General features: G+C 44.2%; 1 protein-coding gene across 1 annotated transcript; it reads right to left on the bottom strand.

Annotated features, from left to right (window-relative positions):
• Nucleotides 1–1,775: 1,775 nt before the first annotated feature.
• On the bottom strand, nucleotides 1,776–6,495 carry MBL2 (mannose binding lectin 2). Its single transcript, XM_008952646.5, has 4 exons — nucleotides 6,309–6,495; nucleotides 5,528–5,644; nucleotides 4,104–4,172; nucleotides 1,776–3,367 (listed from the first exon to the last, which is right to left on the bottom strand). Exons 1-4 carry the CDS (start codon nucleotides 6,493–6,495, stop codon nucleotides 2,994–2,996), a joined length of 747 nt encoding a protein of 248 aa, XP_008950894.3. The 3' UTR covers nucleotides 1,776–2,993.
• Between the last annotated feature and the right edge of the window lie 18,838 nt (nucleotides 6,496–25,333).

Here is a 25,333-nt window from a genome sequence, read left to right on the forward strand (position 1 = left end):
AACAGAAAACACCATTCCAAGATGGCTTCACTGGTGAATTTATCTAACATTAAAGTATAATTTTACACAAATTATTTTAGATAATAGGCAGCATGAGAGCACATCACAGCTCATTTTAACGAGGCTTACATAACATTGACCCCAAACCATAGCAAGTGCATTAAGGAGGGGAAAAAAAGCTAGTATCTCTCATGAACATAGGTGCAAACGTTCTAAACAAACTATTAACAAGTCCACTCCAATAATATATACACAAGGTAAAATGTGACTAAATGGAGTTTATTCCATCAAAGCAAGGTTGATTTAATTTTTAAAAATCGATATGTGTTATGTATAATATCACATTATTTCATTAAAAAGCATGTATCTAGCGGCATAACTGTGTGTATTAAGACCTAAAATATAGTATCCTGATACTTTACTACACACTTTTAAGGTGTTGACTTATATCATCATCCCCACAATTTTCATGAAATAAGAATCATTATTTTCTCTCAGCTGCAAATACATGGCTGAAACACAAAGTAACTGGCTCTAAATCATGTAGCAATTAAGTGACAGAGCTGTGAATCCAGTTTAGATAGGCCTGACTGGAGCACTTCATTATATTGTCTTTCAGGAGTCTATACCTGCTCTGGTGGTCTCTGTATTGGGGTTGCTAACCAGTGCAATAAGGTAAGAAAAAAGGTAAAGCAATTGGGAAGAAGCAAGTATTGCCATATTTTCAGCTTACGTGACTATGCATATACAAAATCCAGAAGAATCTACAAATTACTAGATTTAAGAAATAAACTTATTGAGGTTACTAAACATCGTAAGACTACACACAAAACTTAACTGTATTTCTGTGTACAACAATAGAAAAGAAAAAATACTTAAAATATATTATTAAAATCACTAAAACCACCAAAACTAGATATATAAGGTTTTTAAACTAAAAATGTCAAAACATAGCAATTAAGTTAAAGAAATCCTAGTTAAATGAAGCGATACATGATGAACATTGATTAGAGATTCAGTAGTAAGTTGCCAGTTCTGCATAAGTTGATTGATAGACTCAATGTGGTCCCAGTGGAAACCTCATCAGGTTTTTGTAGAAATTGAGAAGCTGTTTCTAATATTTATATGGAAATCTTGACTTGAAGAAGAACAAAGCTGGACTATAGTTACAACTATAAATGTACAATAATTAAAATAGTGTACTGTTTGACACAAGCATCAACAAATAGACTAGAATAGACAGCCCAGAAACAGACACACACACATACAGTTACCTAACTTACAAAAATGCACCACCCTAATTCAATGGAGGAAAAATGGTCTTTCCTACAAATAGTGCTGTCTCAAGTGGATATCTATTCTACCAGGAATAGATAGAATGTTTATTAATAAAACTATTAGAAAAAAATGGAAAAATATCTTCATGATTTCAAAATCATGAAAAATATCTTATGATTTTGGGATGGGCAAAAATTTCTTAAACATGACACAAAAAGCACTGATTTTGAAAGAAAATATGAATAAATAAGACTTTCTCAAAATTAGGAAATTTTGTTCATCAAAATTCAACATTAGGAGCAAGTCAAAAACTAGCAAAATATTTGTAATACACATTAAAAAGGACATATTCAGAATGTAAAAATAACTTAAAAATCAGTAAGAAAAATATTGGCTAACTAATTTAAACAAAATACAAAAATGTGAACGGGTACTTCACAAAAGAAGATACCCAAGTGCCCAATAAGCATATAAAAAAGTGTTCAACCTTATTACATGTTGGGGAAATACAGATTAAAACCATGGGGAAATATCACTTTACATCCACAGGAATAATGAAAATCAAGAGAACTGAAAACATTGACTTTTTACAAGCACATAGAGCATCTAGGACTGCCACACATTGCCGGTAGGAGCATAAATTCATACAATCACTTAGGAAAACTGGTAATATCTACTAAAGCTGAATACATGCTTTCCTCATCCTCTACCAGTTCCACTCCTGGATAGGTAGTGAAATTAGTGCACCATGTCCACCAAAAGACAAGTCCAGGAATGTTCGTGGGTTCTCTTCCTCATGGCCAAAAATTGGAAGCCACTTAAGTGCCTATTAACAATAGAATGGATGAACTGAGGAATATTAATATAAGGGAACCCTACATGGCAATGAAAAGGATGAAACTTTTGTACACATGACATGAATGAATCTCACAGACTTAATTCTGAGTAAACAAGACATACAACATTACACACAATATGATTCCAACTATACAATGTTTATAAACAGACAAAATTACTGTGCAGTCATGGAGGTCAGAATAGTATTTTCCTAGGAGTTAGTACTAGGAGGAGTTATAACGGGGCTTCTAGGGAGTCAAAAATGTCCCATATCTTAATCTAGAAAGTGAGTATATAGGTATGTATGTGTGTGAGAATTTGTGAAGCTGTTTGCTTGAGATTTGTTATTTATGTTCTTTACATGGTTTAATATCTCATTAGAAAGAAAACAGAGTTCATAGAGAAAGTTACAAAATAGATTTTCTTAATACCTGAAACTTGGTAAAAAGCTGTGGTATTAAACTGTGGTGATGTCATTAGGGGAGCCCTCTACCCAAACAGAAAGGAAGGCTCAACAGAGCACAGGTGTTTGTTGTAAATGGAAAAATAAATCCGTCTTATTTTCATACTGCAGCAAGTTAACACTATTGAAAGCATTACAGATTAATTAAACTAGATAATTAATGTAGGATGCAAAAGATAGGGCCTCATAGTATATATTAAAAATATTATACAATTAGCATGACTACTACTGCTGCTACTAACTACTACTACTACTATTATTGCTTTGTTGGTGCTGTTAGTGATCATTTTTAGTGATTGCCCACAAAAGGAACAATACTGGATATGGGGAAATTGATATAATTTATCTTTTCAAGCATACTGTGGGCCTGTGGGTTGCAGTAAAAAGACAAGGAGGGCCTGAGTGATATGACCCTTCAGATAGGGAACTCACAGACGGCCAGATGGGAGGTGGAGCAGGGGACGTCATTCCACTGGCCATTTTTCAGTAGCAATACACAATCTTCATCAGAACCAGCATTGTTGGGTTCACCCTCATTCCAGTTTGTGTAGGTCAGTCTATTTCCTGTCAGATCCACAAACTGCCCTTCTGTCTTCTCATCAGTGATGCCCAGGAAGGCTTCCTCCTTGATGAGATTCCGAACGGCTCCATTCTCTGCAGCATTCCTGGGGGTGGCCACAGAGGCCTGGAACTTGACACACAAGGCCTTCACTTTTTCAAAGGTCATTATTTCACCATTGGTCAGGAAGAACTTGTTCCCAACTTGTTTGCCCAGAGAGAAGGTCAGCCCTAAAATGTGAAAAAGTGGGTGAAACTGACTCATCCTTAAGCCCAACTCAAGGTATTTCTCAAGAAAAAGTCTTCTAGAGTAGAGTTGCCGGATAAAATATAGTATGTCCAGTTAAATTTGAATTTCAGACAAACAATGAATATTTTAGTATATCTCCCATATAATTTTTCAGACATACTTATACTAAAAATGTTTTTAAGCTGAAATCCAATTTAACTGGTGCTTTGTCTTTTTATTTGTTAAATATGGCAACCCAAATGTGAACAGACAGACTGGTACAAAGGCCTCTCTGTGCTTTCAGATCAGAATTCTAAAAGACATATAATTTGGACTTCTGAATTCTAAATTGTTAACTTGAGACCAAACAAAAAATGTCTGAAAATATTTGCCCCAGGCAGGTTAGACCCCATGGCCAGGTCTCAATACCAGTGCAACAAAGGGATATAAGTCCCATTTTCAGTGAGCAATATCAGACGGTAAAGTATTAGGGTCTCTCAAGTCAGACTGACTTCCATCTATAAACCACCCCTGCCATTTATTAGCTCTATGAATTTGAACAAGTAATTTAACTTCCCTTTGCCTCCATCTCTACCAAAATGTTGTGAGAATTTCATGAGGTAAGAATATGAGAAATGCCTAGCAGGGTACAGAAAATTATATGCATTCAATAAATATTTGTTGCATTCTATTTTTCCCAAACTTCAAGCTGTCTGGAGAGTAAGATAAAAAGCTTACACTTTTTGATACGTGCCATTTCTGTTTGCAGAGCTTTTCTTTCTGAGGCAGCCAGGCTACTATCACCATCTAGAAAATTAGAACAAAGTAAAGAAGCATTGTTGAGAAGGAGCCTCATAACTGTGCATATACAAGGGAGTGGAGTATCTTTTTCAAACTGAAAAAAAAAGCTTATTTTACATTGATGTTTACACTTTGAAGGAAAATAAAAAATACTGAAAAGCCCAAAGAATGAAAAATCACTATTTCCATCCAACCCCAAATGTCACTCTTTGTCTGTTTACTGTATCCCAAAGTATGCATACATATCACATGCACACATATACTCCCTGATTACCTAGCAATCCATATGCCAGGTTCTTCACAGATTTTTTTTTTCAAATAAATTGTTCTATCAAAACTAAAAAGAAATCTCTTCAGGCGTTACTCTATTATGACCTGGTGAAGAGTGATGAAAAAGATTGCAGGGTTTTTGTCTTTGGAGAGGTTTTGCTTTTGATGTCTTTTGTTTTGTTTTTGTTTTTTCCAGGTTTGTTCTGTTAGTCAGGAAACCAAGATTTTTGTGAGTTGCCCATTATCCAAGTGGGGAGGGCATGAGCAAATCACTTGTTGTAGTAGATGGCAAAAATGGCCCCAATAGGGTACAGCTCCTTGCATTAAGACATGAGTCTATTTCCCCACTCCTTGAATCTGGGCTGGCCTTGTGACTTGTTTTGACCAATACAGTCTGACAGAAATGATAATGTGCTCTGAGTCTTCAAGAAGCCTAAAGCCTATCTTATTTCTACTCTTGGGAATCCTGTAATCACTGCTATGTGAACAAGCCCTGTTGGATGATGAGAGATGTGGTTCAATTACCCTCATCACTCCAGCTAACATTCAGACAACAGCCAGACACATGAGTGAGACTATTGGCCATCAGTTGACCACAGACATGTGAGTAAGCCCAGCTTAAACCAGCAGAGAAATCACATGGCCGACCCACAGACTTGTGATTTAAATTGACGGCTATGTTTTTAAGCTATTAAGCATTGGCTTGGTTTCTTATGAAGTAAAATATGACATACCATGGTTACATGCTTTTGTAAAAATAGGCATAATAAGCCCACACTTAGATGGCCTATTTTCTCCCTCTAGGACCAGGGCCTCACATTAGACTGTTTCAGCTGACGGAGAATCCAGGCTCAGCTCCTACAGGGAGTGCCTGATGAGGGAGTTGTCTTGAAAAGTTTGTAAGTCTGTACTCAGGCACTTATAGGAATTCCCTAAGGCTCTAAGAATGAAGAGAGGGCTGAGGGCACTGGGTCAGAAAGCAAATTTGGGTATCTTCCTTTGAAGGAACAGGAGAAGGGGCACCTCTTACCAGATACTCAAGGTCTCAGAACCCTGGGTGAACTCAGCTCAGACCTTGCTGAGGTCCTTACCCGGACTTTTTCCAGGGTCTCCTTTCTGGCCCTTTGGTCCTGGTGACCCAGAAGGCCCTGGATTTCCTGGAGGCCCCAACTTTCCAGGAGGGCCCTGTAAGCCTCTGAGCCCTTGGCCTGTTGGAAGACAAAGGAAATGTGACTTAATATCTATGTTCTTGCTCTCTCTCTTCAAGAGTTTGATGCCCAATCCCTTCTCAGGAGAAAGGAGACCTTGACCCAGGACTGACCTTTCTGAGCACTGCTCTCAATAACTGTATGGTGTGCACCTGACAGCAATAACTTAAGAAATAAAGTTGCCACGTGGAGGTTGCTGCAGGGAGGGTGCAAAGTGAAAATTAACTGCATTTGTTTTTACAAGTAGTTGTTGTTCTCCTGTCCAGCCCACTGCTGCTGGATCTCCCTGTAAACAGGTTCCCCCAGTAAAACCTATGTTTGTTTGCTGGCTCCAGGTCTCTTCTTTGGCCTCTTGAACCTGGTGCCATCCCTATTGAAGTGAATAGGGGTCTGACATGACAACGACCCAGAGAAGAAAAATTCATCCTGTGTCCCATGGGATGGCCTGACCTGTGGGCCACTTTCCTGGGCTGGCAAGACAACTGTTAGTCACAAACTGCTGTGTGGAATTCTGAGATGCCAGAGAATGAGAGCTGAATCTCTGTTTTGAGTTATAGTATAGTTGAGAAAAATATACGCAAATAGGACATCAGTCTCCTCATATCCCCAGGCAGTTTCCTCTGGAAGGTAAAGAATTGCAGAGACAGAACAGCCCAACACGTACCTGGTTCCCCCTTTTCTCCCTTGGTGCCATCACGCCCATCTTTGCCTGGGAAGCCGTTGATGCCTGGAGAGCTACAGGCAATCACTGCAGGGCAGGTCTTTTGGGCTTCCTCACAGGTCACACTTTCTGAGTAAGACGCTGCCACCATACTCAGGAGAAGGAGAGGGAGTGATGGAAACAGGGACATGGTCCTCACCTTGGTGTGAGAAAACTCAGGGAAGGTTAATCTCAGTTAATCAACACATATTTACCGAGCATGCCCTCTGTCCTACAATCTGGGTGCAGGATATATAGAAATAGATGACCCATCCCTGGCCTCTAGCTGGGGATTTGGAAAAGTAAACATTCCTTGTGACACTGCGTGACTAGTACTTTAACAAAGGTAGGCACTATGATGAGCAGTGGGGATCCTAAGGAGGGGTTCATCTGTGCCTAGACACCTGGCGTTGCTGCTGGAAGACTATAAACATGCTTTCCGTGGCAGTGAGAACAAATGGGACCGTGCATTGCCAGCTGGCTTATGCCTGTTAGCTTAGGGAATGAGAATGAGTGGAAACCCAGGTGTCTGTAGGAGCTTCCTCTTTCTCTTCACGTCCTCTTTGGGTCCATCTGCCACCTGAATCCGATCTTTGTATCTGGGCAGCTGATTCCCCTGCAGGGCCTGTTAACTATCATTTACTCAGTGGCAGGCCCTGAGCTGAAAGCTGGTGATCCAAAGAGGAAGGTCTCAACCTCAGATCAACCTCAACCTTAGTCACCAACCCAGCCCAGAATTAACTGGAGTTTGCTTCCCCTTGGTGTTTTAGACAGGCTTTCCTGGGTAAGCATTTTCTCTGGAAATTTCTTACTACGTTGGCCCTGGCAGAGTGCTAAATACCTCTCTACTTTCTGGCAGGAATTCCCCATGTTCTGTGAGTCAAAAACCACTGGCAATTAGACAACTTGCCTTGAATCCTCCTCCCATTTCTCAATATTAACCTTTCATTTGTTCTTCAGAGCTTTCTTCCAGCTATTGCCCCCTAAGAAAACTCAGCAGCCCAGCTCCATAGGTCTAAGCCTCCAAGTTTCCCTTTGAAAACAAAGACAGTCTCCACTGCAGATGAACAGATAATGGAGGAAAGTCACAGATGCTCCAGCACAAGCAGAAAAAGAGACATCCTCAACCTGATTTCTGCTTTCCATCCCACTCCCCCCACCCCTAGAAAGCCTCCTCCATGCCTCCAGGATCATGTCAGCTCCCCAAACCCTTGATCCGGAGACGCAGATTTATTCACCAGAAATGACTTACTGGTGTTTCTGCAGAGCAGGGACTCAGTGACAAGGACGCTGGCCCTCTAGCCTGGGGCTCTGGCAGAGATGCCTCAGAGTGAGGGAGGAGGCTGGACTCAGCAATGTAGGGCCCAATCAACGTTGTGAACAAGGATATCCTGGGCCTGGCCCTCAACTCCAGATTAATAAACAGCTCTTCTCAGAACTATGAGAAATTTAGGAGCCTCCAATACAGTGCTTGGCAGCTGTCTGCTTTAATACAGCACAATTCCTCTTTCAATTGCCATCCATTTTGGCAAATCTCATTGCTGAACTACCATAACTAGGTTCACCTAGTTAGTCATGTTGACATCCTTGTTTCCAACAGAAAAACAAAGATACTCACAAATGCATACACATGCTCATGCACACCAACTATACACACAGACACGTGCATGCACGCACACACCCATCCATGAAACCACATAGACCTCTTGCTGCCATTAATGCATTCAGGCCATTCCTGCCTCAGACTCTTCACTTGATGTCTCCATGCCTGGACCCCTTACGGGCATTGCCAGCTAGCTCTTTCTCTTCTATTCAAATATTCCAATTTCAGAGAAATAAGTACCTTGATCACTTATTCTAAAATAGTCCTACCTAGCAGTCTCTATCCTCTTAGCCTGAATTATTTTCTCTCATGTTACTTACACTTTATGATATTATAGTCATTGACTTTACTTTTCCAGTTTTTCACTGTGGTAAAATAGACATAAAATTTACCATTTTGACCATTATTATTAAGCACACAACTCAGTAGCACTAAGTACATTCACACTGTTGTGCTATCATCACCACATCATGGGATGATTTTCATCATCCCAAACTGAAACTTTCAACTCATTAAACTAGAATTCTCCATTTACCCCTACCCACAGCCACTGGTAACTTCTGTTTTACTTTCTGTCTCTCTGAATTCATCTATTCTAGGTACCTCATATATGTGAAATCATACAATAGCCCCCTTGTATCTGGCTTATTTCACTTAGCACAATGTCTTCAAGTTTCATCCTCATAACAAGAATTGTAAACTGTGTTAAAGACTTTGGGTTTCCTTCCAGGGGTCACTAGAGGGACTGCAATAGTGGAGAGGTGATCACATTTGAATTTTGCAAGGCTTGTTCTGGCTATGATGTTGAGGGGAACAGGACTGGAGAAAAGCAGATCTAAAAGGAAGTGCTTGCCATGATCTAAGCAGCAGAAGACAGTGGCCTGAGTCAGGGTAATTAATGGCAGCTATATTAAGAAGGTAGGCACACTTGAGAAACAGGAGGTATTGATTGCACTTGAGAATTAGCTAGAATAGTGAGTGATAAGAAGAAGTTTTCATGGGCACACACATTTATGACTTGACTATCTAGGGGCCACTCAACTGAGATAAGAAGCAAAAGAACAGCACTTGGCAGTACAAGATCATGGGTATAGTGTGTGTTAATGGCTTGAACCATCTTCCTGTGGTTAATGGAGACAATCTAGAAGGGATGGAAGAATACTTTTACGAACATAGTTCATTTGATTCTCAACTACATTACTGATATGGCTTTCAGAAAAATGCCACGTAGCTTGGGGTGTTGGGGAGCCCATCCTGGGAAGTTCAGAGGCTGCGGGGCCATGTGGTGGGGGTACTATGGAGGCCTCCAAACACCAAAAGAAATGTGAGTAAGATGCATTTCCAGGTCCCTTCCAATTGAAGTCTTCTTGGCTTGTGGAGGGACTGGCTTCCTTACTTCCTGCTGACCTGTCTGCTGTGCCTGGAAAAATGTCCAGGATGGTACAGAGCCACATGCCTAAAGCCATCAATGGATATCAGGAGATCCAGGGCCTAAAGAAGACAGGGCCTGAGAAGACTTGTTTCCCTTCTTATTCTTTAGCAGCCAGAGCTTCCCCCTGCTCCTGCTCCAGTGGCAGAAGGTGAGGTGAGGTAGTTGACTCCAGGTCACTGGCGGTGCTGGCTTTAATCACAGTGCTTGCTTTCATTGTTTACCTAGTCCAGAGGTCAGGAAACTGCTCTCCAGACCCTGAAATTTCCTAGAACTGGGTTCAGAGGGTGTGGGTATCTGGGGGAAAGTCAATCTAGCAATTGATCCGGAGATTGGAGTGTCGCCCAGTTACATCCTGCTCTCCAAAAGGCCTTTCCCAACAGGAGAGGCCACTCTCCACATGCCGCAGCCTGAATGTCTCTCTCCACACGAATGCCCACTCTGCACTCCACCCCATAGATAAGGCCACTGTGTGCATTTGTTCTGGACTTTAAAACCCTTCCCAGCCAGGCGTGGTGGCTCACTCCTGTAATCCCAGCACCTTGGGAGGCCGAGGCGGGCGGATCATGAGTTCAGGAGATTGAGACCATCCTGGCTAACACAGTGAAACCCCATCTCTACTAAAAAATACAAAACAAAACAGAAACAAACTAGCCGGGCGTGGTGGCGGGTGCCTGTAATCCCAGCTACCCAGGAGGCTGAGGCAGGAGAATGGAGTGAACCCGGGAGGCGGAGCTTGCAGTGAGCCGAGATTGCACCACTGCGCTCCAGCCTGGGCGACAGAGCCTCTCCGTCTAAAAAAAAAAAAAAAACTTTCCACTTTCCTAACACTGCTTCCATTCTGGCAGCGCCACAACAAATCCACCTCACCCCAAGAGGCTGCAGAGAAAACTGCCTCTCTGACCTGCAGGAGGACTGCCTGGTGCCCTACATCCCCTTTTTTGTAGACTAGGGTGAAATCCCAGCTCTCCCACTTCCCAACAGTGTGACCTTATTCAAGTTCCACTGCCTTCATGTCCTCAGTTTCCTCGTCTGGGAAAGAGGGCACTGCTGCCTTGGCTGTGGAGTGGTGTGTCCTTAACTAGTCCACATTCAGAGTGCATGGCACATGGCTCACCATGACAGCCTGCTTAAGAAAGGCCTTCATTCCCTCCAGGGTGACTGTTCAAGAGTCTTCTCAGCTTGGGAAGCAGTGTTCTTGGGTGGCTCCATGTGAGAGGCATGGTTTGAGATTGGAAACCAGAAGGCTTGGTTTTGACTCATGAATATGAGCTTAGATAGACCCCATATTCTGGCTGAACCTCAGTTTTACATCTTTCAAATCAGATTTTGAACCTCATTCCCTTTTCCACAGGGATGCTGTGAGTAGGACAATAGCAACGAGAATGTTACTGCTCTCCAAGTGAGGACCGTCAGGAATATGCTTATAGTCAGATAAAATGGATTTATTATTTTTAGTTTCTTTTAACTGTTTGTTTCAACAGGGATATTGAGCACAATGGTGTACCCTAGGATTTCTCAGTAACAGGGTGTCGGGAGGGGATTTCTATAAGACTTGTTTTGTTTTAGGTGGTTTTGGGGGAAGGGTTTAAGAAGCAGGAGTCTGTTCTGGATAGGGTGCTGTCCATAAGCTGGGCAATTCTGTGATTGTGCATCTTAACTTTTATTTAGGAGATAAGTAGAACAGAGCAAGGCAAAGCTGTATTTTGTAAAAGAGTGGCAGATGTTTATATTAAGCAGGAGAGGGGCATGTTTTTCGTTTTTGTGGTTCACAGAGCAACCTTTTATGTCTATATGAAGACATGATTTTGGAATGATTTGGGATCTCACAACAGAGTAATATTGTTGTACACCGGTATTCTGTGGAAGTGTTTAGGGTCAGCAGGGAATACCATGTCTGGCCATGAGAGACAGGCTGTGAGAGACAGCTGACAGCAGTAGGCTGCTTCCTTGTTGTCAGCAGTGTCCTTTGTAACCCTAAGTCCTGACCTTCCCATACTTTTCATCCCGTACTGTCCTGTGTTCCAGTCCTGCTATTTTTTCTTTGCTTGTTTTTGCTCATGAACTCTCTGAGAATGTGTAAATGTCACAGGCCTTCTTTTTAACCAAGACAAATACACAGACCCACTGCATCTGGCAAGGACTACCTTGGGCCCCTATAGCCATGGGGTAGGTGGTCAGAGGGTGTCATATCTGCCCATGTGATAGAGACATGCTTATCTGTGACATGGCCTTGAACACAGGGTGGCTGCAGTGAAAGGCAGCTCAGTAGTTAGGATAGCAAAGACCTGCTCTTTTGCCACAGAAATCAGAACACATGTGGCTCTCAGACTCTCCTCAGACATTCCTTACTCCCATTCTTCCTTCTGCCCCTTCACTCCCAGGCCTGGTATATTCCTTCCACCAGTGTCCTCCCTCTGGGGCAGCTTCCCTCTCTAAAAAAAAAAACAAGAATTTCCTAGTGGGTGACCATCATTGATAGGTTTCTGGGGCCAGGGACACTTCTTGTCCAGGCCCATTCTCTGCCTCTGCTTTGGCTCACCTGGTGACCTAGAGCAGCATGTGGCAGAGGTGACCAGACAGGCTACACCCCCAAAAGGAGGTTGCTCACTGCTAAGATAAAGAGCAGGCTGAGAGGGGCATGATCAGCACAATGGAAAGATAAGGACCAGAAGCACACACTACTGGCTGCAAAATTATTGGAGAGGAATACCAGTAATTTAAAATAAGTATAATCAATATCCATAGAGAAATCAGTGAAGATACTGCCCATATGACACAAGCAAGAGGCAGTAGAAAAGCAATGAAGTAGAAACATTAACATGGACATTAGCCATTAGAATAATAAACACGATAGAAAGTGCAAACCATCAGGGTGCATATTGCTGAAGAACACACAGAGAAATTGCAAGAGCAGAGCAAAGGACTCTTGCAGGACTGGGAAACTGGAGAGATGGAAGTCAGGGGGTTAGAAACGGGAGATTTGGCGTATTAAACACAAACAAGCAAAGCTTTCTGACACACAAAACGGAGTTGGAGAGATGGTACTCCTGCATCTAAACCAACCAGTCACACAGATACCAGCAAGGAGGAGTGGAAGAGACAGAGATGGCAGCTCCCCAGGCCTGAAACTGGGAACATAGGGAGGATACCACAGAGAGGTGCTCACCTTTCGAGGCTTACCGAAAGCCATGGCACAGTGAGTGCTTGGGCTCTAACCAATTAGATCACCAAACCGCCTTCCCTGTGACAGTTAAAAATCTAGATATTTAGGGTAGGATCAGAAATGTAGGGAGTTGGGCAGAAACACTCTTCTTCCCAACACCATCTCACTTGATTCTTGTGATTAGCTGCATGTAACAGCCAAGCCTGGGTACAACAGGGAAAAAATCGTAAGTGACCCCAAAGAGCTTCCAATATCATGAGGCAGCTTTCCTGGTACCCTTCCTGCTCTTTTCTACCTTCCTGGGACCAGAGACACAGAAAGCTCAGATGTAGATTAATTGCATTATTAACGGATTAATTGCATCATTAATTTACCTAAGATCCCACACTGTACACTTCGACAAAAATTCACCCTGTATGTATCCATGTGTGTGCGTGTGCATGCACTTGTGTACATATACTTGTGTATGGGCTTGGGAGGGGGGGAGTATCTGAATGGGAGTCTGTGCCATTTCTTAAAGTCTGTCTCCCCACCTGTGATTAAATGAGCTCACCTGTAGCTTTGCGAGGATGAAAAGGTTTAGCACTCTGGAGCCAATCAGGAAACAGCCATCACACAGTGATCTAAACAGGGGTAGTTTAATATAAAGAATTATTAAACCCTGATTAAAAAGTATAGAATGTAAGACATTCTGTATGGTTCAGACCTCACTGGAGAAAGGGTAGTTGAACCCACCGGGTGGCTGTGCTAATTTTTTGGGCCAGAGCTTCTCTGCAGTTCTGGGACAAGCAGGCATCAGCCCGCCTCCGGAGCACAGGTGGGCCAGGCAAGCCGCAGGTCCTGGCCGCAGTGGTCGCGCAGCGGGAGTGGGTCGTAGGTGCAGCAGGCGGCCCGGAGCGCGGTGTCCCTGTTGGGAGGGCCACCGCTTCCCTAAGATTGCGGGAGACACACCTGGGGGAAGAGGGAGGGACGAGCAGAGGCAGCACAGCAGAGGTGCAGGCAGGAAGCTTCGTGCCTCGGTGTCCCTGTCGCGAGGGCTGCAGGGGGTTGGTGGCGAGGCCAGGGCGCAACTGCAAGCTCCCGGATTCGCGGCCAGACTGCGCGTTCCAACCGCGGTGCCCCCAGATGTTCCCACCCGCCAGGCCGACTCCCGAGAGGGCCTCCCGAAACTGCAGGAGCCCCTTCTTCTTGCCATGTCTCTCTAGCGCCCTCTACTGAGAAGCTTTGCATCGTGCTCACTCGAAAAACGCTGAAAGGAATTCTGTGGTTTAATCACACAGCATGTTTTGAAGGGTAAATTGGGAGCTGAGAGTCCTTTGATGCCTGGCACAGTAGGTGTGTCCGCATCGTCTTGCACACGGTAAGTCCACAGGCCCTGTGTGCTCCCTCTGTCTGCAGCTGTGACATCAAGGGTCCCTCCAGCCCGGCCTCGCGGCAAAGCTGAGCAGCAAAGGAAGGCAGAGGGGTGGGCCTTGCCGGCTCTGGGCCCCGAGGCTGGAGGCTGGGCTCCCTCTTTCTTCCCTCCCTCCTTTCCTCTTTCCCTCCTTCCTTTCTTCCTTGCTTCTCCCTCCTCCCCTCCCTGCCTCCCTCCTCCCATCTCTGTCTCCCTCTTCTCCTCCCTGCTTCCCTCCTCCCCACCTTCCCTCCCTCTTCCCCTCCTTTCCTCCCTCTTCCCCTCCTTTCCTCCCTCTTCTCCTCCTTTCCTCCCTCTTCCCCTCCTTCCCTCCCTCCTCAAGCACAACACATCCACATCGGCCCCCAGCCCAGCGCAGCTTTAAGAGACCCACTTACCTCAGAGGAACCCAATCAATCCCCACAACCACCTCTCTAGAATAGGAAGATGGAGATACAGGTGAGTCTGTCCTGGACAGAAAAGTAGAGACCCTGAAGGAGAGTGCGTTGAATTGATTGAGAGTGAACTGCCTATTTAATTGGAGGTGGGGGACGGTCGGGGAGGGTTAAGGGAGACCTTCTCTGACAGAAGGGCCAAGGAAAGGCTGGTTCCACAGGGCTGGCTGGGCTACAGACCAGCTGCCTCTCCCCTCTGCGTACAGTTGGGTACCCAGTCACCAGACCCCCCAAGTGAGGGGGTCAGGAAGGTGTCACGGACAGATGTACACATATCTCATTTTCATTCCACTCCATCCTGACCTGAGGGTTGTGACTTAGACAAGCACCCTCATCTTGTTGAGCCTCAGTTATTCAGCTGTAAATGGGCGGAAGGAGAGCATTTAGTAATGGTAAATATGTAAGAGTGCTAATCGGGAAGCTCTACCCACTGAGAAAACAAGAAAAAAATTCTTGGCGCTGAAAGAGGACCAAGAAGGATTGCTTTATTAGATAGGTGCGGACAGACACATGCAGACCTAGAATAACGAGGTCAGACTCACCCAGGAATACTTGGCCCCAAGTTGACTCCCCTGTTTAAAGAGCGATAGAATGGTGGAGAGGGAGGATTGTCTTCTCAGGCGGCTCTGTATGGCCTCCAGGGGCCATGGTGAGGGATGGGGGTATCCTGGCCCTGAAGGCCCAGGGCACTTGAGGGAATAACAAACTTTGCTGTGTCCCACAGGGAAAGTATGGGTCAGCCCTGCCATCTTGTGGCCATGCTTAGGACTGCAGGGGGCCAAGGGATACCCTGAGAGATCAGAGTACATTTCAAGGAGAAAGAAAAGCATTGCAAATGTTAAGTGTAGTAAAGATCTTGGCATTTGAAAGACTAAATCCAGACTCGGGTCTCTGGAACTTCCCAGGGTGCCAGGCATCTCGCAAATAGTAGTGCTGTCTCTCCTCTCCTCCCTTTCCAAGATGTGAGCTCTGGGCTGCAGATTCTGGGCCTGGATTCTGGTCTCCTCGTTCTGGGAGCTGCTCTCTGGGCTGACCCCAGGGCCTTGACCTAATTTTTTTCTTTGAAATTTGAATTCTAAATTTGGGGTCTTGTCCCTGTCCTGACTGTCTAGACTCAGTCCATCTATCTCTGGGCTTGGTTGTCTGAGATCATGGCTGAAGGTTAGGAGATCAGAGCTCCTGGTCTCTTTGCTCTGGTCTCTGAACTTAGACCTTGGGAATCAGGACACCAAGGCCTTGGTCATGGCTCATGCTACGTGGATGAACTCTGGGCTCCATTTGACTTTGTGGTCTCTACCCTCTGGATAGGCAGGAGTCTATGTTGTAAGCCCTGAACAAGAAGTCACTGGATCTGCTCCAGGTCAGGTGGCTCTGGGGTCTGCTGGCTGGTGCTTCATTTGAGGCTACTCCTCCTCGAGGTTGTTGTTCTGGGCTGTGGAGTTAGGATTTTAGCCAGATTCTTCATGCCAGGCTGGAAACACAGGCAGCAGGTCTTGCATCTTGTAAAGGATAAAAGAGGCTCTTGCAGATACACAGGGAGCTGGGCCTGCCTGGACACTTCCTCCTCAGGAACTGCCCTAGGAAACATGGACCTGGCCAAAGATTTGTCCTGGGAGGATTGAGGGCCCACAGGCATATCCTGAAGAGATGCAGAAACTTGCCCATCCCTGATGTCTCCAGCCAGCCCAGATACAAACACAGAAATGGAGACAGACAACTTCAGACATTGGACTGTGAGATGAGGAGAGAGGGTCGGACTCACTGTGGTCATCCTATCCTGTATCTTTCACACTGCCTGAAACGTGGGACCACAGCAAACGTTTGTTAATCAATAAAAGCAATGAGCTATGAGAGAAAAATTAGAAAGATGTAGAAGGACAAAGGGAGGGAGAAGGAACAGGCATTTGTTGACTAACTGATATGTGCTTCTGTGTGCTAGTTGCTTTATAGGTAATACCTCACTTAATTCACACAACGCCTTGAGTTGGTATACAGTATGTCATCTGTGTTGAGGTGACAAGGCCCTTCCCAGGTTCCATGATTCACTAGGAGGACTCCTGGGACTCAGCCTATAGTCATACCCATGGCTATAATTTATTTACTTATTTATTTATATGAGACGGAGTCTTACTCTATTGCCCAGGCTGGAGTGCAATGGCACAATCATGGCTCACTGCAACCTCTGCCTCCCGGGTTCAAGCAGTTCTCATGCCTCAGCCTCGCAAGTAGCTGGGGTTACAGACATGTGCCACCACACCTGGCTATTTTTTGTATTTTTAGTAGAGACAGGGTTTCACCATGTAGGTCAAGCTGGTCTCAGACTCCTGACCTCAGTGATCCACCCGCTTTGGCCTTCCAAAGTGCTGGGATTACAGGCATGAGTCACTGCACCCAGCCATGGCTATAATTTATTATAGTGAAAAGATGAAAAGCAAAATCAGCAAAGGGAAAAAGGTGCAGGAGGTGAAGTCTGGAGGAAACCAATTGCAAGCTTCCAAGAGTCCTCTTTCAGTGGAACCACAGAGGGTATGCTTAATTCGTCCAGCAACAGACTCTGACAACATATGTGTAATATTATGTACGAGTGAAGCTCATTAGAGACTGAGTGTCCAAAGTTTTTATTGGATGTTGGTCACTTTCTGCCTAGCATGCACCAAAATTCTGGACTCCTAGAAGGAAAAGAGGTGTTTAGCATAAATCATATTGTTTGTAGAACAGTTTAGGCTCACTGTAGTGAGCCACTCTTGTAAGTTCTGGGAATGGTGGGAACTCTTGAGAAATACAAGCTCCCAGACTTCAGCCAAAGGCCAACCTTGCAAGTAGGCCTCTAAAAATAATAGTCTCGGGCCTACTGTGTGCAATTTTTCTTCACCTTCAGTATGACTGGTACTCAGCCTTTGGACTGTGAACCCAGTGTCTCCTCACCAGAGGGTGTCCTCTCATCAACAGCCTCCAGGGTGTCAGTTTGAAGAAATCACAGAAGGAGGGCTGGACCCTGTGGGGGTCTGGAAGGAAGATAAATTTGGGGAAGATTAATATTTAAAGGTTTGAAAAAACCCACCAAGGCTAACCAAAAGTGCTTAAGACCTGCAGAATCTGTATGAATCTTAGCACTGGATATCCCCCTGTGATGTGGGGTGCAGGATCAGACCCAAGCACTTTACAGACTGTATGGCATTTAATCTCTCCAGGCATCCTGTGGGTGTCAGAGTCAATATCCCCATTTCTCAGATGAGGGAAGAACTGCAAATACAACCCAAAGTCTGCTAGCCTTTAAAGCCATTATTTGCTCCTCAGTCCAATCAATATTCTGTGTGACCATGGCTCCAACTGACAACATCTGCCTTTTTATGTCATCACTAGAGTGTGACTGGTCCACTGTGAGTTCCTAAACTCCCCTCACATCCTTTTCTTGCAGAAAACCTCCACTTCCTCCTTCCCAGGCCTACTGCTCTGCCTTTGTTCTTTCACTTCTTCAACATGGCAAACTCTGTTCCTGCTTCTGCCTCAGTGCAGTCTGGCCCACTGCCTGGGATGCTATACCTTCTTCTTTCTCATGGTTTCTTTCCCCTACTACAGGACACACATATCTCAGAATGGTGGATGATTTGTGAGTATTTCGTGTTCCTCCACCAGAGGTAAACTCTTGAGGACTGGCAACCACTCTGTAACTCATGAAATGTCAACCTGTGATCAGAGAATATGAAAATCCAGAAGTGCTTGGTATTCTGGGCAAATTGAGCTCTGTGAATAATATAGAATTGCATTCGCATCCTAGTCAACCATGGGATAAGAGAAGCCTCAATGTTCAGACCAAGGACAATCAGTGTCTGATCCTAAAAGATACAGGCTCTAGAAAAAGAAATCCAATTCATCACAACACAAGTGGAAGATGCCAAGACACACATGCTTGAACCTATCACAGAAAACTGAAAAAGTTCTCATCATTTCCATACAGAGATCCAGCACTTGTGTGAAGAGTAAGTTCAAGTTTCTGCAGGATTGTTAGCGCAAAACCGAAGAACTGGCAGCCTCCCTGGGAGAGGAGAACATTGGTGATAATGTCCAATCAGAGAATGGAGATCATGTTGAAACTAGGCAAAAGGATCCTAGAGGAAACTGAAGGGTTTTGTAGGGAAGTTGGACATTTAAATATTGAAAATAGAGGAAAATTCAATCTATGCCAACGTTGCTGAAGAAGAGTACAGAAAAGCTGAACGGACAAGTCCTCTGAAAGGGGCTCAAACTGAAGAAGCTGAATGAAAAGGTCAGATCCGCATCTTAGAGGAGAGAGGAAATGAAATGAGTGAACTCTATCAGCAGAAAGAAATGGAGTCTGTGTCTCAGTTATTACCTGTCAGGGTAGATAATGACTAACAGAAAGAGGTGGGAAGTTTTGAAGCCAAAGACCTGGTGAGTCGTAAAAATGAACTAGAGATCTACAGAATAGATTGTAAGATATCAAAGAAAAGCTGGAAATACCATTTCTTCTTCTCAGGGACAGATTCTGTCCTTAGAACTAAAAGCTAATGGTAATTGGTTGAGAGCTTGGGAGGCTGAACAAAATCTCATCCTCACCAGACAGGAGGTTGCAGATCTGAGGTAAAGAATAAGGGAAAGATAAATTCAACTCCAGCTTCTGGCAGTGGATCCTCTTGTATTTGTTGATTGTGATGGAACATTTGGCTGGGAGCATTTGCTTCTCAGCCCATAGGCATGGGGTGCCGCTTCCTCTGGGATGGAACGGCTCCATGCCCCTCTGCTCAGCTTCCAGGATGTCCTGTACCTTCACTTTACCTTTCAGAAAGAAGAAAGGTGTTTGTCTCAATACATTTTAGTTGATTTAGAGAATGGCTGTCCTAGTCAGTCTGGGCTGCTATAACAGAAAAACACAGACTGGGTGACTTAAACAACAGACAATTATTTCTCACAGTTCTTGGGGCTGGGAAGTGTAAAAACAAGGTACTGGCAGATCTGATGTTTGGTAAGGGCACTGCTCTTGGTTTGCAGAAGGCCATTTTGTCATTGTATCCTCATATAGTGGAGACAGAAAGAGATTATCTCTTTCTTGTCTCTTCTTATAAGGGCACTAACCCCATTGTTCAGGGCTCCACCCTTATGATCTAATTACTTGCCAAAGGCCCCGTCTCCTAATACTATCACCTTGGGAATTTAGGCTTCAACATATGAATTTTAGGCAGACACAAACATTCAGTACATAGCAATGGCTTAACCCCCAGAATTCACTAGAGGGAGAAGTGTGTGTAGTGATGACTCCAGCAGGGCCCAGAGAACTCTGATCCCATGCAGGTCTGGTGCCCTGGATGCTCTGGCTTTGCAGAGTCCTGAGTGGGGCTGGATGAGGCTCAGCTGTGAAAGCCACAGGAAGGTAGCTCTGGCTGTGATTCCTCAGCTTTGCCTTCCTTACAAGGGGGACCAGACCCTTAGGGTCACCAGGCTCTTCATCTGGCTTTGTGGGACTGCCCCAGTGGCACCCCCACTTCACAATGCTGTCTCAGGCTGCATGTGCTGAGACCTGTCATTTGAACACCTGGGTGTCTGGAAGCCAGGTGACAGAGTGTGATGTGATTTAGTGGTGCCTACATGCTCATGTAAGGCAGATCAACCTCATCCTCAGAAATGATACAGGAACTGGGAAGACAGTAGAGAAACTTTGCCTTTGGGAGAGGAAGAAGTTGCTAGGCTCCCAGGTCTTGAGGCTCCTGCCTTATAGTTTGATGGACCAGCTTGAGCAGTCCCAGGACCTTGGGCAGTGGCTGAAGTATTTCTGATTAGAGGAAAAGGTTAGGGTTGTCAAGGAAGCTGTTCTGAATGAGTACACTGTGGGTGGGACCTACTGACATTTGCACTGGGCTGTCGAACTTTCAGGCTGGGTCACCTGGAGTCAGTGATACTCCTTTACTGTGCCCCAAGATTCTCTCCAGTAAAATGGCTTCCTTAACATGGGAATTGCCTCTCAGGGTTCTTGGAATGTTACAACAAAGGTGTCATGTTAAGGATGGGCCCCAGCATGTGCTCAGCTTGTTCATCATTCATAATAAGGATTCTTCATGGATGCAGGGCTGAGCTGGGCCTATGAGGACAAGCGGACTGGGTCTGACAGTGGGGACATAGAGGAGCAGGGTGGCCTGAGATGGAGGCAGCATGAGACCTCACCCTGTTCCTATCAGATCGGCCAGGGAGGGAAGTTCCCTCCTGGCCGATCAAGTGACTCCTGGATGGAGTCCAGAGGATTAAACTTCCTTTACAGGGCCCAGCCAGTAGCTATCAGTCGACCAGCTTTCCTCAGATCACTCCCTGGGCTTCTGTGTGGACATAACAGAAGAGGCGAGTTCTGTGGAGACTTATGCTAGGTTCAGTTGTGAGTATCCACCAGGAGGGCTGCTGGGAAAACCTATGGATGTTTTCATCTAGTGATGAGGTCTCACTCTACCAAACTGTGAACTTCTCAGCACAGGGCTGAGTGCTGCTCATCACCGAGCCCACCCAGTACAGCCCTAGCACAGAACAGGTACTAGCAGAAGGCCAGGAATGACACAGCAAGAAGGAGTCAACTGTTAACAATTCAGGGCATCTCCCAGCTCCTAGAACCCAGGGACCAAAGCCACTGACCATGGGAGGGGAAACTGTGAACGTGACTTTGCTTCGTACAGACCCAAGGAGATTCTCTGTCCCATATGTCTGTGGTAACAGGATATCCTGCTTGCTACCTCTGGGATGGACCCTGCATTATTCTTGGACTCTGATCTTGGTTCCCAGGAGGGAGAGGTCAGGCTCTGCATGTGGGATCCTTTGTATTGGTCACTGACTCTGCTTCAGGCTCAGCCTTCTGGCTGTGGGCACTGGCTTGACACTGACTCCTGACACCTAGGTTTTAGGGTGTCAGCTTATTTTTCTGGGCTTTGTCCTTGGTACTATGCAAAGGTTGGATCTGGGAGTTTAGCTGTGGCCCCCAATCTCATCCACTCCTTGTAGCTTCCTTGATCAAGCTCTGGTTACTGGAGTGTGGGCTGCAGGTTACAGGCTCTTCCCCTGTGGGCTCTGTTCTGTTCACTGATGAACAGACCCTCTCTGCCTTCTGAGCTCAGGAGGTGCTTTCAGAATCGTAATCTCAAGGCTTATCATGTGATTCTTTGATTGTGACTTTGGAGTAAGAAGAGATGGACCCTGGGCTCAGGGTTCTTTCTGATGCTAGGGAGATCCTGAGGAGCTAAGTGTGAGAAAAGGTGATGATTTAAGGCCCCAAACAGGTGGAGAGTGAGGGAAGAATGGAAGGGAAACCACTGGATCAGCATTTGCTTGGCCGATTTGGGAGTCATGTCAGGGCCTGCTTCCTCCAGAGCTGGGTCAAGCTCCAGAAGTGACCTCACCTGCCCCAGGCCAGCATTGCTCCTTCCTGAGATAGGTCATCCTCAGTAGTGACCTCACTTATCTAGCCTCAGTTTTCTCATCTGCTGCATGAGAAACTGAATAGCACCTACGTGGAAGGAGTTTCTGTCCTGTCGGGATGCCATGACTGGCTCAGCATTTGCAACATTGGCCTGAAGGTAGGAAGGACCCATCCCAGGGTAGAACATGGCCTAAATTAGGTATACTTTTTGGTCTGTACTTTCTCTTACCAAATGAAGTTTTGTTTTATTTTTTAATGCTTTTTGTCTTGCTGTTGTTGTAGTTACATATGATCTAGCATTAATATTTATATCATATAAATCATATATATATAATAAATCTTATCAAGACTCCTTTTTTTTAGTAAGTCTATAAATCCACATTCCAAAATATGCCAGGGCTTTTGATATTTTTCCCTCAGAGTCTTAAGTGATTTTTGGATATTGCTAATATTGCCTGACTTTCCAGATTGCTTGTATCTCAGAGTTTGAATTTACCAAGTTACAAAAAATTCACATATAAAACAAGCCAGGAGTTTCAGAAGGTGTATATATGTGGAATGGCTGGATATAACAGGAATATCCTAGAGCTATTCACTGAAATTATAAAAAATAAAAATTACCCATGCATCTACAATGGCCCTTCATTTTGTAACATCACGGTAACATTCAGGTGCCAAATAAAAAGGGGGAAAGTTAAAAATTCCCCACCCCATAACTCAGTTCAACCAGTTCAACCTAGTTCTGATTACATTTCTCAAAGTCTCCCTACCAATATTTTTTCTTATTTCATTCTTTTATCTAAACATTAAAAAGTCATGTTGATTTTTCTTTTGCAACATCTCACATATGTTTTTGTAGCTTTATTTGTAGATCCATGAGCTCTTCTCAGGCATTGTTACTTCAGCCCTAGACTTCTGCAGTAGCCCCCTGACACATCTGCTCATCCTCTCTCACTGGTCCTTGTTGTTGTCTATTCTGCTTCCACTGCTGTGTGAATCTGCCCGTTGTAGGCTTTGCACACTGTGTTAGTTCATTTTCACACTGCTATAAAGAACTACCTGAGACTGGGAAATTTTTAAAGAAAAAAGGTTTAATTGACTCACAGTTCCATGTGACTATGGAATTGTAAGTCAATTGAAAGTTTTCTCAGGAAACTTACAGTAATGGCAGAAGGCAAAAGGGAAGGAACATACATCGTACATGGTGGCAGGAAAGACAGCGAGGGAGAGGGGAACTGCCAAACACTTAAACCATGAGATCTGATGAGAACGAACTCACTATCATGGGAACAGCATGGGGGAAATGGCCCCCATGATCCAATCACCTCCCACAAGCTTCCTCCCTTGACATATAGAGATTATAATTCGAGATGAGATTTGGGTGGGGACACAGAGCAAAACTAGATCACACACAGTTATTACTCCTTTAAAAAGTAGTGCAAAATATAAGCATGATTATTCCCAAGCTCTTCCACAATCTAGTCCAAATTAACTGCTCTTCTTTATTGCTTATTTTTTTTATTGTGACTCTGAAATAAACTCAATCAGTGTTCATCCTGGCAGGACAGTCCATTCAGATTTCCATGTACTGGGCATTGGATGACTTTGATTCTCCAGAATCTCTTTCCTTCTGATTCTAGTAAATGAATCCCTCTTTTCTGTGGTAAATTGTTTCTATGTGGTTCAGCTGATTTGCTCCCCCTTTACCACATGAAAAAAGGATATACATTCATGTCCAGCCTGTATATTGCCTATAGATCACCATGATTATTTCAGTGATGGGAATATTTTGTGAGTGGGTATATTTTGTGACCCAGGGAAAGAGATTGTAAGGAAAGTACAGGCTGGAGACTAAGAGGACCATCTTTCTGGCTGCTTAGAAAAAACCTTTTTGAGAATGAAGGCAACAGGTAGAATAAGAGCTGAGAGATAGAAAATGAGATAGAGCCCCAGTCATATTATTCTCTGTGAACAAAAACCACTTTTACTTTTGATACTGTGGAGCTAACAGTCTGGGAAAATTGGTAGGAATATTAGGAAATGTTTGATTCTTATGACAGAGACTCACTAAAATGACAGGGTTTTTTTTTTTTTTTTGCGGTGGGAGAGGGGGGACTGAGTTTAGCTCTTGTCGTTCAGGCTGGAGTGCAATGGCACAATTTCAGCTCACTGCAACCTCTGCCTCCCAGGTTCAAGCGATTCTCCTGCCTCAGCCTCCCGAGAAGCTGGGATTACAGGCTCACACCACCATACCCGGCTAATTTTTGTATTTTTAGTAGAAATAGGGTTTCAGCATGTTTGCCAGGCTGGTCTCGAACTCCTGACCTCAGGTGATCTACCTGCCCCGGCCTCCCAGAGTGCTAGGATTACTGGTGTGAGCCACCGGGCCCAGCCGACAGGTCTTTTATAAAACCTAATTCTTTTTTCCTGTTCATGAACCCAACTGCATTTCCTAGCACTCTTTGATATTAGAGATGGCCATGTGACTTTTTTCTAGTCAATGGAGTGTGAGCTGGAGTCTTGCATCATCTACAGACTTGGCTCATTAAATACCTCTTGCATGTGAATCTCCACGTTCATTTTTCCTCCGAAGTCAAAATGCAGATGTTTTATTTTTCTCATATAATTTTGTTGTTTTTAGTATATTGATAAAATTATGCAGTCATCACCACTATCTAATTCCAGCATATTTTTATCACCTCAAAAGAAACCTTGTACCCATTAGCAGTCATTCCCATTCGCCCTCCTCCTCAGCCCTTGGCAATCACTGATCTACTTTCTATCTATCGATTTACCTATCCTTGATATTTCATACAAATATAATAATATAGTATCTGGCTTTTTCTGGCTGACTTCTTTCACATAGCATTATGTTTTCAAGATTCAACCATGTTGTACAATGAATCAATACTTCATTCCTTCTAATGGCTGAATAATACTCCATTTTAAAGATATACTACATTTGTTTTCCCATTTTCCACTTAATAGATTTTTCGGTTGTTTTCACTATGGGCTATTATGATTAATATTGCTATGAAAACTTGTGTACAAGTTTTTGTGTGGATATGTGTTTTCAATACTCTTGAATCTGTACCTTAGAATTGAATTGCTATATCATATGGTGGTAATTCTATGTTTAATCTTTATTTTTTTATTTTCAGAGACAGTCCCACTCTATCGCCAGGGTAGAGTGCAGTGGTGCAATCATGGTCCTCTGCAGCCTCCAACTCCTGGGCTCAAGCTATTGTCCTATCTCAGCCTCTCAAGTAGCTTGGACTGCAGGTATGCACCACCATGCCCAGATAATATTTATTTACATTTTTGTAGAGATGAGGCCTTCCTATGTTTCCCAGACTGGTCTCAAACTTCTGGCCTCAAGTAATCCTCCTGCCTTGTCCTCCCAAAGTGCTGGGATTACAGGCATGAGCCAGTGCACCTGCCTATGTTTAATATTTTGAGGAACTCTTCAAACTGTTTTCCAAATTGACTATGGCATTGTATATTCCCACTAGCAAGATATGGATTCTAGTTT

Source organism: Pan paniscus, chromosome 8 (assembly GCF_029289425.2).
Source record: "Pan paniscus chromosome 8, NHGRI_mPanPan1-v2.0_pri, whole genome shotgun sequence".
In the NCBI taxonomy this organism is placed as follows: domain Eukaryota; kingdom Metazoa; phylum Chordata; class Mammalia; order Primates; family Hominidae; genus Pan; species Pan paniscus.

Coding starts and splice junctions, on each gene's coding strand:
- MBL2 (XM_008952646.5), bottom strand. CDS start 6,495: ATGTCCCTGTTTCCATCACTCCCTCTCCTTCTCCTGAGTATGGTGGCA. Junction 4,173..5,527: donor AGACCCTGGAAAAAGTCCGG/GTAAGGACCTCA, acceptor CTAATTTTCTAG/ATGGTGATAGTAGCCTGGCT. Junction 3,368..4,103: donor AATGGCACGTATCAAAAAGT/GTAAGCTTTTTA, acceptor TTCACATTTTAG/GGCTGACCTTCTCTCTGGGC.